This window comes from Stegostoma tigrinum, chromosome 6 (assembly GCF_030684315.1).
Source record: "Stegostoma tigrinum isolate sSteTig4 chromosome 6, sSteTig4.hap1, whole genome shotgun sequence".
Classification (NCBI taxonomy): Eukaryota; Metazoa; Chordata; class Chondrichthyes; order Orectolobiformes; family Stegostomatidae; genus Stegostoma; species Stegostoma tigrinum.
This window is the reverse complement of record NC_081359.1, coordinates 97,656,167-97,676,511: the sequence shown is the minus strand read 5'-3', so window position 1 is coordinate 97,676,511 and position 20,345 is coordinate 97,656,167. Positions and strand designations below refer to the sequence as shown.

General features: G+C 40.0%; 1 protein-coding gene across 2 annotated transcripts in view; it reads left to right on the top strand.

Annotated features, from left to right (window-relative positions):
* cyfip1 (cytoplasmic FMR1 interacting protein 1) overlaps positions 1-19,865 on the top strand; it is a 186,666-nt gene extending 166,801 nt beyond the window's left edge. For both annotated transcript variants that reach the window (XM_048532857.2, XM_048532858.2), the window contains exons 26-31: positions 4,182-4,312; positions 11,675-11,747; positions 14,700-14,794; positions 16,615-16,853; positions 17,339-17,486; positions 19,116-19,865. In XM_048532857.2, coding sequence (XP_048388814.1) covers positions 4,182-4,312; positions 11,675-11,747; positions 14,700-14,794; positions 16,615-16,853; positions 17,339-17,486; positions 19,116-19,280 — 851 coding nt within the window. In that variant the 3' untranslated portion in view covers positions 19,281-19,865. The remainder of the gene's footprint in view (positions 1-4,181; positions 4,313-11,674; positions 11,748-14,699; positions 14,795-16,614; positions 16,854-17,338; positions 17,487-19,115) is intronic.
* The last annotated feature ends 480 nt before the right edge of the window (positions 19,866-20,345 follow it).

The following is a 20,345-nucleotide window of genomic DNA, read 5'->3' as shown; positions in this document are numbered from 1 at the left end:
TAGCAACAAATTAGACCCTACTACAAAATAAAGTATAAAAATGTTTAAAAAGAATTTATGTCCTGAATCTAAACACTCAGAGCACTTGCAACAAGGTAGACAAATTAACAGTGCAAACAGTTGTAAGTTGTCGCAATATATTTGTGGAATAACTAAAGCTGAGAACTGAATGTCTGAAGGCTTTCAATACTTAGGCGAGGCAAAAAGAAAATGGTGGGAATGGGTTGTTTGCAATGATTTCATCCTGTACTATCATGAACAAAGAAAATTACAGCACAGGAGCAGGCCCTTCGGTCCTCCAAGCCTGCACTGACATGCTGCCCGTCATAACTAAAATCCTCTACCCTTTCAGGGACCGTATCCCTCTATTCCCATTCTATTTGTGTATTTGTCAAGACACCCTTTAAAAGTCACTGTCATGTCTGCTTCCACGACCTCCCCCGGCAGCAAGTTCCAGGCATCCACCACTGTCTAAGTAAAAAAGCTTGCCTTGTACATCACTTAAACCTTGCCCCTCGCACCTTAAACCAATGCCCTCTAGTAACTGACTCTTCCAGTCTGGGGGGAAAAAACTTCTGATTGTCCACTCTGTCCATGCCTTCATAATCTTGTAGACCTCTATCAGGTCGCCCCACAACCTCCATTGTTCCAATAAGAACAACCCAAGTTTCTCCAGTCTTTCCTCATAGCTAATGCCCTCCATATCAGACAGTGCCCTGGTAAATCTTTTCTGTACCCTCTCCAAAGCCAACACATCCTTCTGGTAGTATGGCGACCAGGATTGAACACAATATTCCAAATGCAGCCTAACTAAGGTTCTATAAAGCTGCAGCATCACCTTTCAATTTTTTTAAACTCAGTGCACCAGTGGATGAAGGCAAGCATGCCATGTGCCTTGTTGATGACCACCTCCACCTGCATTGTCACTTTCAGTGACCTGTGTACCTGTACACTCAGATCCCTCTGCCTATCAGTACTCTTAAGAGTTCTGCCATTTACTCTGTATTTTCCATCTGGATTAGACCTTCTGAAATGCATTATCTGACATTTTCCCCAGATTAAACTCTATTTGCTATCTCTTTACCCAAGTCACCAACCGATCTATATCCTGCTGTATCCTGATAGTCCTCATTGCTGTCCGCTATTCCACCAACCTTTGTGTCGTCGGCAAACTTACCAATCAGACAGTTACATTTTCCTTCCCATCATTTATATATATTACAAATAGAGAAGGTCCCAACACTGATCCCTGAGGAATGCCACTAGTCTCAGCCCTCCATTCAGAAACGCACCCTTCCACTGCTACCCTCTGTCTTCTGTGACCGATTAAAGTTATTTGCTCGAATTCATAAGTATTATGTTCATATGTTTATAAATATTTCTGTGCTCAGCTTGATTTACAGAAATAAATTCCAAGTCCAATTCACAACAACTAATTGAAACAATTAACTAGAGGATTGCACTTTCTGCCCAAACTCTTGCATGCGCTATCCCATTTATGGTAATGTTAGAAATGCACAAGAACCAAATTGGTAACCAGAAACCATATTTTGCATTAATGAATATTCAATACATGATGCTATCCGTTGACAGCTAATTGATGTTATAAACCTAATCATTCAATAGTCAATTCCACTTGTAGTTAACAGCTGTTTGGAAGTCTCAGATTAATGTTCATTATCTCCTCTGGTGTTCAAGCTGTCTTACGTCTAGCATGAAAATTTTCACCCTTAATGTCGTACAGTGTGAAAATGCACTCCAGTCTACGGCCTGCACCAATGTGCTTTATTAAGATGTAATAGATAACATTTAGGATATGGACATTTTCTAATCAAACTGTTCACAGCAGTTATTGCGTATGTCTGGAGCAGGTAGAACTTGGACCAGAGACTCTTGGCTGAGAGGTAGGAACACTAACCACTGCACCACAAGTGCCCTCTGCAACATGTGAGGCTTAAAACTATTGTCACTGTTTCCAGCAACTGTTTATTTTTGTTTGTTAACAGAATTTAAAGTCAGTCAATTAATCACGGTCATTATGAAGTGCATATTCTTGGATTTTTAGTTGTAGTTCACCTGGAAGAGGGCATACAGTGGCCAACATGCAGATCAGTTTCCTTGGCAATAGCTTCAAGGCAGCTGTGAGCAATGATATGTGTGTTATGATCTTGATTTGGCAACTCAAATTGGCAGGTGCATTGGCATTGCAGTATTGTAATCAGACTTCAAAATTGTAGCATTTTCCTGCCCCTTTTTTTTTGCTCCTGGTGATTGAAAAAATGAGAGATGACGTTAGTTAACTTCTTTCGAATTGGTTTCCTTCATTGAATTACAGATATTAAGCTTCCCTTCAATGTATTTTTTGATTATTTCATGGATTTGAGCATTGTTTTGTGGCATGGATGATATGGTGGCTCAGTCGTTAGCCAGCTTTCATTCCAGCCTTGGCTGTCTCTCTGTCTGTCCAGAGTTTGCACCTTCTCCCTGTGTCTGTGTGGGTTTCCACTGGGTGCTTTAGTTTCGTTTCACAGAACAAAGGTAGATTGGCTATGCTAAATTGTCTTGCGGTGTTCAGGAATGTGCAGACTATGTACATCAGCCATGGTAAATGTGGGGTTATGGGGATCTGCTGGAGGTCTTGATCTTGGTGAAAAATTCTTTGGAGGGCTGGTGCAGACTGGATGGGCCGAATGCCCTCTTCCATGCTGTAGGGATTCTGTGATTCTACAGGTAGAGAAGTTTGTTACTTATTGAGGCTCCACATTTTTAAAAAATTAATAAAGACTGCGGTTTGATGGGCTACAATGTCCCAGAAGGGATATGTTATTCCCGGCAGAATTGTTTTACTCTTAAGTACAGTTGCTAGCTAGTAGTTCATACTTGGAAGAGTGAAACTTCTCCAGCAGTTTTGGAGAGACCAGGAATCCTCTTGACTGACCATCCAGATTGCCTCATTAATGGAACCTGGAGGGAATGATTTCACCTTTGCTGGCATTCATCATCTCAATCTGAGGACAACCATACAAGGTTAACTACAGTGCAGTAGGAGCAGATGACGGTATATTTAGCAAGCCCCTGCCCTGCTCAACTGTATGGCATTAAGCTTTGAACTTTAGTATCATTGCTATCAGTTGACATTTCTCCAAATCTTTTTATTCCACCAGTGCCAGCCTTCAAGTTGCAAAGAAAATATGAAATCTGCATTCAGTGAATAGAAGTGGCAACATTTTGCATTGATCGTTGCCTTAGTAACATGTTTCTTCTTGTTTAAGCATCCAGCTGACCAAAAGTAAACACCACCTACAACAAAAAAAGTGCTCAGGAATGGAGATGCAGCAGGGAGCTTCCAGACTTGAAGATGCTGACACCATCTAGCATGTTAGCTTTGGGGTACTGTTCCTGATTTTGGAGGTGGTGATTTTGAGCCTAAGAACGCAGGCCACCTCATGAGACAGGCAGATAATCTAGCCTCACGAAGTGTTGTTTAGAAGGTTGACTGGGAGCTCTTGTACAGTGATAATGTCCGTGCTCTGGACCAGGCAGCCCAGGTTGAAGTCTAACATGCAACAGACGTAATAATAACATCTCTGAACAGTTTGATTAGAAATATATAACAACTCTGAAGAGTTTGACAATATCTAGGTTAACTGGGGTTGTCCAGATGGAGCCTATAGACCCTGCCTGGAGCAAAGTACAACAATGATTGCCTGGCTGCTTCTTATATTTTTGAAATAAACGTTAAAGAAGTTGCCAGAAAGGCAGCACCTTTATTGAGACACCCTACCAGCTGCTTTCTTTGTAGCTAGTTACTTCTCCAAAGCTGAAAGGCCTCTGACTGACCCTTTAGCTTCAAGAGCTGGCCCTGATTTGGACAGGAAATCCATATCCATGCAAATTAAAGGCTCACCCTGTGAAAATCATGAATTTTACGCAGGTTTTGCTGGAGGCAGTTTTGCAACACACTCCTATTTACTGCCTCCATGTCAAAAACCTGGAAGTCTTTTCTGTTTTTTTTGATTAACCTCAAGATCTTAAATGTCCATCTGGACTACTGAAAAGATAGGTGGAGTCCTCGTTCCTCATCATCCTGATGCCATCATAGAAACATTTAGATTACTTTGTATTACTTCTATGAAATGTGCAATAATTTATAGTTGACAAATTGTATTTGTAAACAATAGGAATTCTGGAATTCTTCCACCATCAGCTGAAAGACATTGTGGAGTATGCAGAACTGAAGACTGTGTGTTTTCAAAATTTACGAGAAGTTGGCAATGCTGTTCTTTTCTGTCTTCTTATTGAGCAGAGTCTGGTAGGTAGCGTTTGTTAACTGCTGTGTATATGGTCTAGAAAATTTTCAGACAATGTGGTCCTACAGTTTTATTTCAAGAAGCTGGTGGAGATCCTTCTTTTATGCTCACCTATATTGCTGCCCTCCCTCTTCCAAATGGGAAAAATATCCATTGAAGGCAACGGGCTCATTTCATGTGATGCAAAGTAAATTGCACGGAAGTGAAAAACAAGCATAACCGTTGTAGTTTAAGGTTTTTTAAGAATGTTTCATTACATGCCATTTATTATATGCATATATACTGTCATTTGCTTTCCAACCACTGAAGGAGATTTCCAAGAATTATATAAAGTGTCAGGGATTTAACTTTCAGAAATATACCTAAAGGTTTCGGTCATTTGCACATTGTACAGTGTCATCTTAAAATATTGAGGATTCAGTGCTGCAAAAATTCACCAAAGATCCTTAAACAGCATCCTTCAAGCCCACAACCACTTCTGTCTAAAAGGACATGGGTGGCACATTCATGGTAACACCACTACCTGCAAGTTCTCTTCCAAGCTGCTCACTATCCTGACTTTGAAATATATTGCCATTCCTTCAATGTCACTTGGTCAAAATCCTTGAATTCCCTCTCTCGGGGCATTGTGGGTCTTCCACATCACATGAACTTCAGTGGATCAAGAAGGCAGCTCGTCACCATCTTCTCGAGGAGAACTCAGAGTGGGCACTAAATTGCTGGCCAGCCGGTGACATCCACCCACCATGAAAAAATAAGGAAAGCTTAAAGAATATAATGAAGCCAGTAGGTCAGTAGAGGACTATATGAGGCAAGACAGTCAGGCAGTACTTAGCAGAGAAGATAAGAGAAAGACCCCATGGCAGGCAGTTGACAGCACCTAGAGGAGTAAGCAAGACAAGCACCTTGAGATATGGAATCAACCTCACTCAGAGGGCAGTAAGAACTGAAAGATGCCAAGAGCTGTGGGCACTGTATGTGACTCAGACAATCATGTTTGCAGAAAGTGTCTTCAGCTACAACAACTTGAAATGGGGGTTTTCAAACTTGAGTGTGGCTGGAGTCACTATGGTATGATTGTGAAGCTTGTTTAACAAGGTGATCCTACCATAGCATAAAACCAGGCAGGCAGAGGGGGAATGGTGACCACTGAGCCATCTAGGAAGGTCAATTCAGGAGCCTTTGGACTCTTTCACTTAGTAAGTGGGTTTTCATTTTGAATACTAGTGAGGGCAGTGTTTCAACACAGTTATGTAACTTGGCCTAACAAGTGACATTATAGATGACTCAATTGCACACTCAATTGGGGAAGAAGAGTAGAAGGACAGTAAAGGTGGGCATTTCCACATCTGGGGAAGAAACGAGTGTTTCTGTGATCACAAATGTGACTCCAGGTTGGTATGTTGTATGTCAGATGCCAGGATCAAGAATGTCACTGAGCAGCTGCAGGCTTCTTTGGAGAGCCAGAGATCATGATCTACATTGGTACCAATAATGGAGGCAGAAAGAAGGATGAGGTCCTGAAAGTAAAATTTGGGGAGCTTGGCATGAGACTGTGAAGCAGGACCTCTGACGTAATAATCTCTAGATTGTTCAGATTATCACATGCTAGTGAGTGTAGAAACATGAACGTTGAGCACCCGAATACATGATTGCTGCAAGAGGAGGGGCTTTAGATTTCTGTGGCATTGGGTCTGATTTTGGGGCATGTGGGACTCCTATAAGGAGGACAGGTTACACCTGAACTGGACTGAGATTAATACACTTGCAGGGATATTTGTTTGTGCTGTTGTGGAGGGTTCAAATTAGTCTATTAGGTAATGGGAACCTAAGAAGGAATTGACATAGAATAAATATCAAGCTAATTATGAGAAGTAGAAAATCCATAAGTGAAAATGGTAAGCAGCAGAGACCGATCAACCAAAGTCAAATTACAGAATAGAGATTATATTAAGAAAGACAGAATTAAGAACAATCTATTTGAATACATGCTGCATTTGGAACAGGCTAGATGAATCAATGGCATTAGTAAAACAATCCAATTTAATTGCCATTTCAGAGATGACTAAGACTGGAAACTGAATATTAAAAGTCATGTGATGTTTAGGAGGGATAGGCAAAAAGAAAAGGAGATGGAGTAGTGCAGATGGTAAAGGACAGGATCATTGCATTAGTTACAGAGGACGTCCAGTTGGAAGACCGGGATGTAAAATCAGTTTGGATGGAGCTAAGAAACGTTAGATGAAGAAATTAATAGGCCACCAAACTGTAGTTGTAATGTGGGGCAGGGTATAAATCAGGAATTTAGGGTGAATGTGGCAAAGGAAATACAGTAAACATGGCTGATTCCAGTCTGCATACAGACTAGGTAAATCTGGTACCAGTGCTGTTGGGGAAGAATTCCTGGATGATGAATTGAGAAGCCAATCAGGGCACAGTCTTTTTCAGATGTAACATTATGCAAGGAGAAAGGGTTAATTAATAATGTTGTAAAGTTGCCCATAAATGCTATCAATCTGACAATTAAGGGAGTTAGTGAGAGAGATGTTATTAGTGGCAATTTTTCAAAATTTTATTAGTTCTACAGTGCTGCTTGCATGTTAGAAGGTTACAAATGTAACCCCACTGTTTAAGAAAGAATTGAGAGAAAACTAGGAACCACAGACTCATTAGCCTGATTCCAACAGTCAGGAAAACAAGAATCTGTAAAGGATGTGGTTACTAGATATTTAGGTAATAATTCTGATCTGACAAAGCCAGTGTAAGCTTAGGGTGGGAAAGTCATGCATGACAAATCTGATATAACCTGAAAGAAAATCTTCGTGGCAGAGCTGATAGAAGGAATCAGTGGTTGGATTTTCAGAAGGCCTTTAATCACTTCCGACCTACCAGGTTAATGAACAAAACTGAAGCATTTTGTTCATGATTATTGGACTAAATTTTAATGTTTTCTCCTGCAGCTCTGCTTATTTGATGGAAATGTTTGAAACTTAGATTGGATGGAATATGCTAGCATGGATTGAGGACTGGCACAAAGCAGAGCATTGGAGTAAATAGATTATTCTCAAATTGATGGGCTCTGACAAGTGGGATACTGAAAGTATCAGTGTTTGGTCCCCACCTGTTCACAACCTATATCAATATGAGGGTTAATTGTAATAATTCTAAGTTTGTAGAATGTACAAAACTTGGTGAGTGAGAGTTTTGAGGAGAGTGCGAATAGGATTCAAGGGGATTTGGGCAGGTTTAGGCAATGGATAAAATTGCGGCAGATGACATATAATGTGGATGTGTATGAGGTTATCTATTTTGATAGGAGAAACAAAGGTGCAGGGTATTTTTTTAAATGATGGGGTTGGAAAGTGTACTGTTCAAATCGACCGAACTGTCTTGTTCATGAGCCACTGAAAGCTAGCCTGTAGGTGCAGCAAGCAAATTAAAAGGCAGTTTGTACGTGAACTGTCGTAGGAGGGTTTATGTACAGGAGCAGATAGGTTTTGTTTTAATTGAATTGTGTACTGATTAGACCAGTGTGCAGCTCTGGCCTGTTACCTAAGGAAGGAGATACTTGCCATAAGTGAGTGCACAGTTAGGTGTTCACCATGCTGATTCCTGAGAATTATCTTGTCTGGTATGAGGTAACGTTGAGGAGACGGGGAACAATGAAAGGCGATCTCATAGAAGCTTAAAATTGTTGAGGGATCGAGTAGAGATGCAGGATTGTCCAGACTCTAGGGCCCTGAACAAGGGGGACACAGTCGCAAATGAAAGGGAAACACTTGGAACTGAGGTGAAGGAGAACTTCTTCATTCAGAGGGTGGTGAGTCTTTGGAATGTTCTACTCTTGAAGGATGTGTGGCAGCTCGGTCATTAAGCTCAAGACAGAGATTGATTACTGATTATTAATGACATCAAAGGATATGTGGATAGTGCAGGAATATTGCATTTAGGTACATGATTAGCCATACCTGAGATTGATGGAGTGGGTTTAAGGAACTGATTGGGCTACTCCTGCTCCTAGATCTACGGGGACTTTATGTAAAGTAATTGAAGATTTTAAAAAATCCATTGGAGCTTGGATTATCTTTGAAAAATAATGCAGATTTGCTATTAAGTCCAGGCAGAGCATTGTTTTGTTACTAATCTGCTGTATCTCACAAACTACCTACTTGTCGTTCTACAAGATCAACTCCCTCCACTTCTGCCATATCCTACCTACAAAATGATAGTTCACTGATTATATATAATCTATATAATATGCAAACTGGCTGTGCAGCCAACTGGGCTGTACCAGCATTCATACATTACTGAATTCTAGCTTTGTTACGGTGCAAAAGGAGGCCATTCAGCTTATTGTGCCTGCGCCAGTTCTTCCAGTGAGGATCTTATCTAGTGCTATCCTCCTGCCTCCTCCTTATCCATGCACATTCTTTCTACTGAAATGGCCAACAAATTCACGTTTGAAACCGTTGTCTGAAATCATCTCCTCTGCACTGTGCCTTTCAGACCCCAATTACTTGCTGCGTAAAAAAAGGTTTTTTTTCTCATCACTGCTGCTTCTCTGTACTAATTAGAGGGAGAGGGGATTTGGGTGAATGTAAGCTTACAAAAGATTTTAAACTAATTAGAGGGTTTTAATGAGATTAATTTGGGCTTTAATTAAGCCAATTAGAGACTTTTGAAATAATTAGAGAGGGAAGGATTTGGCAGAGAGGACATTTAGGCTTATGCAGTAAAATAATACGGCAGAAATACAGTACTTGGATAATGATAATGTGATGGGGGACAGGAAGACAGGAAGGGATGAGGTATGCAAACATAGAAACAGCAGCAAATAGGGTCAAAAGGAGAAAAAAGAATAGTAGAAAGGAAAAATTAATAGCTCATTACCTAAATGTGTTTTATTCAGAACAAAATAAATGAATTAATGGCGCTAGTAGAGTTTATTGCATGTTAGTTGTAGCCATTGTGCAAACATGGTTACAAGGAGGCAAAGACTCAGAATTAGATATTCAGAATTACATGACTTTTCTTTTAGAAAAGGTATGAGGAGGAATAAGTGCGACAGCAAGAACTGATCTCAGAAGGTATACAATTCATATAGTTGGAGATAAGCAATAATAAGGGGAAGGAGACAGTGAATCCCCTGCTGTCAACAGCTGGAGGGCCATTACCATTGACCAGAAACACAACTGGGCTAATTATGTAACTACTGTGGCCTCAAGAGCAGGTCAGAGGCTCAGAATAACTGCAATGAGTAACATACCTCCTGACTCCCGATCTGCAAGGCACAAGTCAGGAATATGGTGGAATACTGCTCATTCACCTGGATGAGTACAGCCCCAGCAACATTCAAGAAATTTGACAGATACAGGATAAAGCAGAAACTTGACAGGCGCTACATCCACAAGCATTCAGTCTCGACTCCAGTGATGGTCAGTAGCAGTGCATCTACAAGGTGGACTGCAGAATTCACCATGGTTCCTTAGACCGCACCTTCCAACCCCATGCCTACAACCATCTAAAACAAGGGCAACAGATGCATGGAAACACCACCGCCCGCATGTTACAGTCCAAGCCAGCCACCATCCTGACTTGGAAATATATCATCACTCCATGTGTGATTCGATCAAAATCCTAGAATGCTTTCCCTAATGGCATTGTGGGTTTACATAAGATGAAATGCAGCAGTTCAAGAAGACACTTCAACACCACCACCTCAAGGGTAGCTAGAGATGGGTAATGAATTTTGGCCCAGCCAATCATATTCATATCCCATGAGTGAATAAAAATAATTACACCTTTTAGTTTTACTCCTAAAGCCCTGTTGCTGCTAGAATTTGTTTCCTCTGTTTTCCACTTTTGTCTTTTATTTTTCTGTCATTTCTAACTGTGTTTCCCTTTATTGTGTCTCCCCACATAGGTTCCCATTTTCCTGCTGCTCTTGATTAAGCCATCTCCCACAGTCCTAGTGAACAATTCTGTGCTGCTGGGGTGCAACCTGTCCAGCTTGTACAGGTTGCATCTTCCCTAGAGTTGCTCATTATGCCTCAGGATCTAAATCAATCAATCCTTCCCTCCTACACTATCACTGCAGCCAAGCAAAGGTCAGTTTCTCCTATTCCTGGTCTCACTAGCACATGGCACTGGGATTAATCCTGCATGAATTGTCTTTTGGGGTCCTACTTTGAAATTTATTTCCTAGCTCCCTATATTTTGTTTGCAGAATCCAACCCTTTTTCAACCTAAAGAATTGGTACTGATGTGGACTGTCACCTCAGGCTGCACTCTTTCCCCCCCCCCTTCAGAATTTACCACTGCCACTCGTTGATATTCTTGATCCTAGCACTATTCGAGCACTGTAACATCTTGGAATCATATCTGTGACTTCAGAAATATTGATCTATTCTCTTTATTACAGAATCCTCTACCGCAATTGCTTCCTTCCCCAAAATCACACATGGCATTATAGACTTGGCTCTTCCTGCATCCTCTTGAGAAACCATCTCTCCCAGCAGTAACCAAAACAGAAACTCTGTTAGACAGAGAATTGGAGCATGGGACTCCTGTGCTACTGCCTAGTACCTTGTTTCAGACTGATGGTCGCCCTTTTCCTTTCTGCCGATGCATTCTTTATCACAATGTGACCACCTCACTGTCCATGTTATCCAGTCTCATGGATGTATCATCCTTGTGGATGACTGCAACCGCTGCTCCATATCTGAAATTCGGCTTCACAGTGGCTACTGCTGGAGATTTTTCCTGCACATGTTCCCATGCTGAACAGTAGCACATTTGATTTGTATGCTGTATCCATTTGTGGGTAGTAAAGCTTTTTAATACAGCATCGTTTTGCACAATGTTTAGAGTGACTTGTTTTCTAGTCATTGTGAAAAGTCAGAATGCATATAATTTTATTCATCTGCAATTGTTGGGTACCTAATGGAATCAAGGAGGTGGTTAATTATCCAGTCAGTTCAACTTTTCCTCATTGCTCTGCAAATTTGTACATTAAGTACATTACTCATCCCTTTTTTTGCGAATTATTATTGAATATTCCAAATTTCCTCTTAGCTCCTAATATGAAGCCACTTTAATTTAGCCGTTTATTAGGAGCTCCCAGTCAGCAGTGCCATCCAGGGAGGTTCTTGTGAATCAGGCTGCCTGGCTCATTGCTCACTAACAGCACATTGTTCTCCAGCACACATCTGTTACTGAATATACTGGGTTAAGAATATCACAATAAGTAAACAAATCAACTGTTTCACACTTTTACTTTTTCAGTGTAATGCAATAGCAAATTTTCTTGCATAGATTTATGCACAACTTTTGAATTGTTGTCTGAATGTGTCTTCTCTCTTCAGTCTCTCGAAGAAGTCTGTGACTTGCTTCATGCAGCACCATTCCAGAATATTTTGCCAAGAATCTACGTCAAAGGTAATGCTGGGAGCACCAATTACTGGTCATTGAATCCAGTGTAATAATTTTAATGCTTTTTTAGCCTTAAATAGCAATTCCCATAATGCCTTTAGGCTAATGTAGTTAACATTTCAAATAACATGAATACAGTGACTTGAACAAAGAAAATTACAGCACAGGAACAGGCCCTTTGGCCCTCCAAGCCTGCACTGATCCAGATCCTGTATCTTAACCTGTCGCCTATTTTCCAAGGATCTGTATCCCTCTGCTCCCTGCCCATTCATATATCTGTCTAGTTACATCTTAAATGACGCTATCGTGCTCGCTTCTACCACCTCCTCTGGCAATGCGTTCCAGGAACCCACCGCGCTCTCTGTAAAGAACTTTCCATGCATATCTCCCTTGAACTTTTCCCCTCTCACCTTGAAGCCATGACCCCATCATGAAGCCATCATGCCTTAAAATTACAGCTCATGTTATTTTTAAGAGCTACAAATTGGTTACAGAACTAAAGGAGGAATAAATTACATAAAGTTAACAAGAGGTATAGCAAGTAATGAGGAAGAAAAATGGAATGTGCCTTTATTGCAAGGGAGCTGGAATATTAAAGGTAAGGAAGATTTGCAACAACTGTAAAGGGCACTGCTGTGACTTCACTTAGAGCACTTTCTACAGTTTTTGGAGGCCTTATTTAAGGGTGGATATATATGTATTGGAGATTCTTCAAAGAAGGTTCATTCAGTTAATTCGTGGATTGAATGATTTCTGAGGAAACATTGTTCAGGTTTGGTGAGGTTTTGAAGAAAAAGAAGTGATTTTACAGGAATGTATAAGATCCTGGGGCGGTGGTGGTGGTGGATCTTGCAGGCCTTATTTGTCCTTGTGGATAACGTAGAACGGGGGGCACAATTTCAATGTCTTGGATCACCCATTTTTGAGACAATTTTTTTTCAAGAGGGTCATGAATCTTTGGAATTTTCTTCTCTGACGCAATGTGTATATATTCAAAGCCAAATTGGACAGTTTTGATCTACAAGCAAGTGAAGTAATGGCCAAGTCCTCATTATAAGTCACATTTAAAGTTTCATCCATCACACATTCCAGCAATGCAGTCTAGAACTTAATTGTTCACTGTGTAAAAACATTTTTCCTCACGTTGCCTCTACTATCTTTGCCGTTCACCTTAAGCCTGTATCCTCTGGTTTTCAACCCTTCTGCTAATTAAACTGTTCCTCCCAGCAATTCGTCAGTTTGAACACTTCTGTCAAGTCTCCTCTCAACCTTCTCTAGGTTGTACTTAAAGTTGGTGAATCTACTACCGTTGCAGGCAAAGCGTTCTATTCCCTTACTACTCTCTGAGTAAAGAAACTACCTCTGACATCTGTCCTATGTCTTTCACCCCTCAATTTAAGGCTATGCCCCCTCGTGCTCGCCATCACCATCCTAGGAAAAAGGCTCTCCCTATCCACCCTATCTAACAACCTAGTCTGTTCTTGTATCTGTAGCCCTCTTTCCTGGAATCATTCTCCTGTATCTTTATATTTTCTGTAAAATGTGACATACACACAACTGGAAAAATAGTTAAGGCCAAACCAGTATTTTTATTAAGTTTCAACCTGACTTCCTTGTTTTTGTATTGTATGCCTATGCATAAAAACTAGCATCTTGTTTGGTTGCCATGTCACCTTCAGCAATTTGTACACACATATTCTGTCTCTCTCACCACCCCACCCCACCCCACACCAACCGACAGTATCTCTGCTGCTGCACCCTTTTGGAATTGTACCCTTTGTTTAGTATTATCTCACCTTGTTGTTCTTATCAAAATGCACCACCTCATAATTTTCTTCATTAAATTTCATCTGCTACATGTCTCTCCATTACTGTTTCTCATAGTTTACAATCCCCCCACATCTTGTCTCGTCTAAAATTTTGAAAGTGTGCTCGAAGTATAGGTCATTTCCTCAAATCAACGAAAGCAATGGTTCAATTAACAATCCTTCATTATACCTACCTTCAGTTTTGAAAAACTGTCACCATTATTTTTTGCTTCCTGGTGCTCAGCCAACTTTATATTCCGAATGCCGCTGTCACTTTTATTCTATGGCTTCAGTTTCACTGATCAGTCTATTATGTGACACATCAACAAGTGCTTTCTTGGAGATGCATCAACTACATTACTCTTGTCAAGTGTCTTGTCAAGACTAGAAAATTATGAAAAAACGCTAATCAATTTATTCAAGTATATTTGGCATTTAATACACCTCTGTTGGCCTTGATTGAGGTATTAATTAATAGCAATTCTTGCAAGAAATTTAAAGTCTTTCTGGATTTTGCTCAGTTCTTGTAAAAGTAAAGGGCTGTACAATTTAGTTGAATAAATGTGTATTTTACATGTATTTTGAATTTGATTAACAAAAAATTAAACTTGAAGCAATGTAAATCTTACTATTAATTTGAGACATTTAAAATAATCAGAGGGTTAGATAGGGTGGATAGGAAGAGCCTTTTTCCTAGGATGGTGACAGCGAGCACGAGGGGGCATAGCTTTAAATTGAGGGATGAAAGATATAGGACAGATGTCAGAGGTGGTTTCTTTACTCAGAGTAGTAAGGGACTGGAACGCTTTGCCTGCAACAGTAGTAGATTCGCCAACTTTAAGTACATTTAAGCTGTCGTTGGACAAGCATATGGATGTACATGGAATAGTGTAGGTTAGATGGGCTTCAGATCGGTATGACAGGTCGGCACAACATCGAAGGCTGAAGGGCCTGTTCTGTGCTGTAATGTTCTATGTTCTATAATATCAATCATTTGAAACTTCATGATTTAACTCGAGCCTGAAAGATTAAGTTTGTACACAGGAGCTAATTACAGGGATTACTATAGGGAAATGCATCAAGCTTCCTATGTTGGATAAGTTATGATGTTTATGTTTATGTTTACAATATTACCTATCTAATTAATCAGAGGGTGAGCGGCTGGACACAAAGATGAAGAGACTGGAAGCTAAATATGCTGCACTTCATCTTGTTCCACTGATAGAACGACTTGGAACACCTCAGGTAATTTCTTTGCTGATAGTACATTTTGTTGGAACTCAGATGTTACAAGATCATAGAATTGTTGCAGTGCAGAAGGAGGCCACTCAGCCCTTCTTGCTTGTACTGATTCTGTTAACAGTGCCAATCTCCAAATTTTAGATTTCTAGTTTTGTACTGGGCCAATATCTGAACAATCAAGTTATTTTTTAAATTGAAGTTCTTTGTCCGAGATCATTTATGAATAATAGCTCTGAAAAGTTAATCTGACAGATTTGCTGTCAACTGCATTGAAAGTTCTGTCCTTGAGCATTCCTGACAACAGAGGTGATTTGATACTCGGGAGCTGACGTATCTAACCTCTGAATGGCTTTTCAAATCACTGGATATTTTTGTAACCTGAAATTTGAGCAGCATTTTAGTTCTGACATCAGTCATTGTTTGCTGAACAACATTTAGATGTTAGAAGCTTGAAGGGCATGACTTCATGTTTTAAACTGCAGAATTGCACATGTCATAGCCCTTGTAAAATAACACATTCTGAAACTTAGTGACCAACTCTTTGTGGGAACAATTATGTTGTGAATACTCTGATTTCCTTCAGTTCTTTTACACTCCAGATGTTGCACAGTACCCAGAGTAGGTAGCATATTATAAGAATAAAGACATGAATACTGCTGAAAATACAGGTAGTTCTGTTAAAACGTATGTTTCGTTGTAACAAATTGACTGTAGTGTGAATGATAAATAGAGGACCATGTTTGGATAGTGCGAACTTTCTGCTGTACAGATATAGCGATTTCCATATAATGTGATATTCTGTAGCACAAGCCACATAAATGCCAGCTATCGCCTAGCATGTTTTGTAGAAATTCTGCAGCTAGTGATTCTCAGGACAATTTGCAAGAACTAGCAATGTAATATGTCTTTTTTTTGAAGCAGTTCTCAAGTTCTGTACTGCCAAATGACTATTTATAAAACAAAGACATTGTTTGGAAAAACTCTCCAGCAGCCTGTTTCTAACCTTTAAATTGACTTGTGTAGGAACTCTCACACTGACTGTAAGTTATAGTGTGTGATTTTAACTTCACCCAGTATTGGCTAGGATCCCCTTTGTGTCAAGGATTTAGATGGGGCAGAATATGTTAGGTGCATCCAGGAGGGTTTCTTTGAATAATAAAGAAGATGGTCCACTAAGGAAGGAGCTGGTGATTGAAGTTTCAGTAGGGGAAGCATTTTGAGAACAGTGATCATAATTCTGAGATTTTTGAGATAGTTATAGACAAGGATAAGATTGGCCCTCGGATGAAAGTGCTAAATTGGGGAAGGCTAATTACAGCAGTATTAGGCAGGAACTGGAGAAATGAGGTTAGGGCGGCTGTTTGTCGGTAAAGTCACATCTGATGTAGGCCTTTTAAAGGCCAGTGATCAGAGTTCAGAACCAGCATGTCCCTATGAGGATGAAAGATAAGAATGGCCCTTTTAGCCCTCCTGATTCCTCGTTTAGGCTCTTTTCTATATTTTTCTGATTGACTGTGGAAAACTCTTGCAGACGTTTTACTGTCTGTGCATCTCCTTCACAAAATCCTATTCATCGTGACTGCCAAGCCTGTCTTGACCATCTTGCTGACCTGGCCCAGGAATATCCTGGTATTTGTTGTGAGCAAATCTGAGAAATCGGACAGTGGTTTTTAAAAGTCATTGCATATGCAAGCGGTAATTGTTAATGAAGCATTTTAAAACTGTTGCATATCCATTCGTCTCATTGACGTTAAAAATAGAAAGTCTACCTGAGAGATGAAAATTTAATTCTGGATTTTATTTTTAAACCTTCCTGTAACTAGCAAGTTGCAATTGCGAGAGAAGGTGATCTGCTGACAAAGGAACGGCTGTGTTGTGGTCTGTCCATGTTTGAAGTGATTCTGACGCGAATCCGGCAGTTCTTGGATGATTCCATATGGCGTGGACCTCTTCCGACGAATGGAGTAATGCATGTGGATGAATGTGTGGAATTCCACAGGCTGTGGAGCGCCATGCAGTTTGTGTACTGTATTCCTGTGGGAGCACATGAGTTCACTGTAGAGTAAGTGCCTTGCTGTTTAAACATATAACATTTAACTTCCAAAGCAGCACAAGCTGCACCCCATGTTCATTTGTTGGCGTTAATGATATCTGTCAATCTAACCTGTATCTAATCTAATCTGTACCTGATCTAACCTGATTCTCCCAGGCATAGTTCCAATAAGAATTCCCAAATGAAGAGTCGACTTCTTGACCTCTCTCTATCTTCAGATCCTCAGACCAGTGGCTATAATTGAAGTTGGCTAATTGAACAGAGACCAGGCTTAATGCAAGGCATTTTCCTGATAAGACGGCCTCAGTTCACATTGTTCAAATAGGCTGATTGATTAGGTTAGCTTCTTGATATGGTGTGATATAGGGAAACATTCAAGTCTAATTTAACTTTCCAATCAAATCTGAAAGATGTATCATAATCTATCCGGTCAATCTCAAGTCATTCAAACTCTCTGTGCTACTCAGCATTAACCTTGCATTTAAATCACACAGGCAGTGCTTCGGAGATGGATTGCACTGGGCTGGCTGTATGATCATTACACTGCTTGGACAGCAACGCCGATTTGATGTCCTTGACTTCTGTTATCATTTGCTCAAAGTTCAGAAACATGATGGGAAGGATGATGTCCTCAAAAATGTGGTATGTTTACCTTGAACATCTTCACTTGGCTGCCATTAAATCTGTACGATGGAATCACTTATTTGAGAAACCGTGCATTTATTGGAAAAGTGGGGTACAGTTCAAAGGCCACATCACCGTTTGACATAACCCATCTCAATAATGAACTATTTCACAGCAATAAGGGGATGGAAAAGGAACAATTCGTGAACAAGAATCTTAAAGTGACCAGTTGAGAAATAGTTAAGTGATAATTATGGTAGCTTCAGTTGACTGCACCGTTATTCCCACTGAAGAAACCTAGAAAGATTAAGTAACCGTATAGGCAGTCCCTGGTTACAAATGGATTCCATTCCTGAGTACTTTAAGTGGGAGGTGATGGCCCAGCCGTATTATTGCTGGATGGTTAATCCAGAGGCGCAGACAATTTTCTGGGGACCTGAGTTGGAATCCTGCCACAGCAGATGATGGAATTTGAACTCAATAAATATCTGGAATTAAAAATCTAATGATATTCGTGAATCCATTGTCGATTGTTGGAAAAAACCATCTGGTTCACGAATGTCCTTCAGCGAAGGAAACTGCCATCTTTACCTGGTCTGGCCTACATGTGACTCCAGACCCACAGCAATGTGACTGACTCTTAACTGCCCTCTGGGCAATTAGGAATGGCAATAAATGCTGGCCTGACCAGAGACACCCACATCCCATGAATGAGTAAAGAAAATAAAACAATTGTTAAGTTAATGCGAATGCAAGTCAGAACACAAGATCCTACACTATAAAATATCCATTTGTAAGCATGATGAAATGTTTGCAAGTTGGATCCTTAATAATAATATGGAATCATGTGGATCAGATCAGAGCTGGTGTAGGCCATTTGGCCCTTTGAGCCTTTGCCATTCAAAATAATCATAGCTCATCATTGAGCTCACTACCTAATCTCTTGACCCCTTTACCCACAAGCTATATCTATCTCCTCGTTGAAAAGGTAATGCTTTAACTTCAACCTAGCGAGTTTTGAGAAGATTTGTAGCCCAGGTTGAGGTTCTGGATGTGAGTTTGCTCGCTGAGCTGGAAGGTTAGTTTTCAGACGTTTCATCACCATTCTAGGTAACATCATCAGTGAGCCTCCGACGAAGCGCTGGTGTTATGTCCCGCTTTCTATTTATCTGGTTAGGTTTCCTTGGGTTGGTGATGTCATTTCCTGTTCTTTAACCTCAACCATTTTTTGCAGTAGCAAATTCCAGAGGCTCACCACTCTCTGGATGAAGACATTTCTCCTCATCTCAGTCCTAAAAACTTTACTCCTTATCTCTAAACCATGACCCCTGGTTCTGGACTCACCCACTATCAAAAACATCCTGCATGTAACCTGTCTAGTCCTGTTAGAATTTTGAGCTTCTGAGAGACCCACTCCCCATCCATTTTTTTTTCAAATCTAGTGAATGCAATCCTAACCAACTCAATCTCTCCTCATGTGTCAGTCTGTCATCCAGGAATCAACTTAGTAGACCTGTATGCACTCCCTGTATAGCAAGAACATCCTTTCTCAGATAAGGAGACCAAATTTTTGATTATCATTTATGATTTTACATTATATAATTTCTAAATCACCATTTACGGAATTTGTTTTATTTTAATTTGCAGCCTTTGAAGAAAATGGTTGACAGAATTCGCAAGTTTCAGATTCTCAATAATGAGATCTTTGCTATTTTGAACAAGTATCTGAAGTCAGGTGACAGTGAGAATGTACCTGTGGAGCATGTCCGCTGTTTCCAGCCACCTATTCATCAGTCACTAGCAAGCTCATGAGAAAATTAAACTCTTGGAACAGTTCAAGAATCCAGGGATATTTGTAATTCTAAAAATCATAACTTTACTGTTCTGAGCGCCTGCGTAATTGGCTGGCGCACTGCATTTTCATGATGGGAAATGTTGGATTTAAACTGCTGGGTGATTATTTTATTTTTAGGAGGTCAGTGCACGGTTTGCTGTGGTTGAGGGTTTTTACTGATGTATTTGTCATCAAACACTACCAGCAATAAGAACCAGACGAAGATTTAAAGTAAAACAATAAAACTGGCTATTTTTAGAATAAGTTTAGTTGCAAAGGTTTCCTGATAAATTTAATGTTATCAGAATGTGATTTTTTTGTAATGCCATTGTTATAAGAAGATTAACAATTTTGTTCAAATCTATATATTTTACTACACCTGCCTGAACTTATTGTTTACTGGTGCTATACTAAAAGATGCCATTTTCTATTCTATTCCAATAATATTTTTGCTCCTATTTTTTTCTAGTATAACTCATTTACAGTAAGCTTTTCCACAGTTTATAGTTGCAATAAACTCAAAAATCAACTTGGACTTTGTTTGAAATCTTTGCCAGCTTATACGGAAGAAATAAATACTACTTCATCTAATTTTAAGACTCTTCAACTTTCTGTTACACGTGAATCACAATTGAGTTGTTTGCTTCCACGAGTTGTGATATGGAGCCATATAGGAATAGATCATTAATCTCATTAATGGGATGCGGAAGCTTAGTTCAATACCCTTGGCCATGGGAGGGAGAAAGCCCAACTTTGTTTATGACTGGTAATTGCTGTCGATTATCTGTTAAAAACTGCACTTGTGAAGGTGAGGACCCAGCAGGATTAGCCTCAGCTATGATACTTCCACGTATCAAATTTTCAGTGGACCTTTATAGCCTTAGCTTGCGCATGCATAGAAGTTAACTAGGATCATGGATTTCTGATGTTTGTGCAACCATATCTGAGTATGAATCATTGCTCTTAAGAGGGGATGAATGCATTTACACTGGCTAAAGCTTTGCCCTCTATGTGAGTAAAATTTAACATTACTAACTATTCTT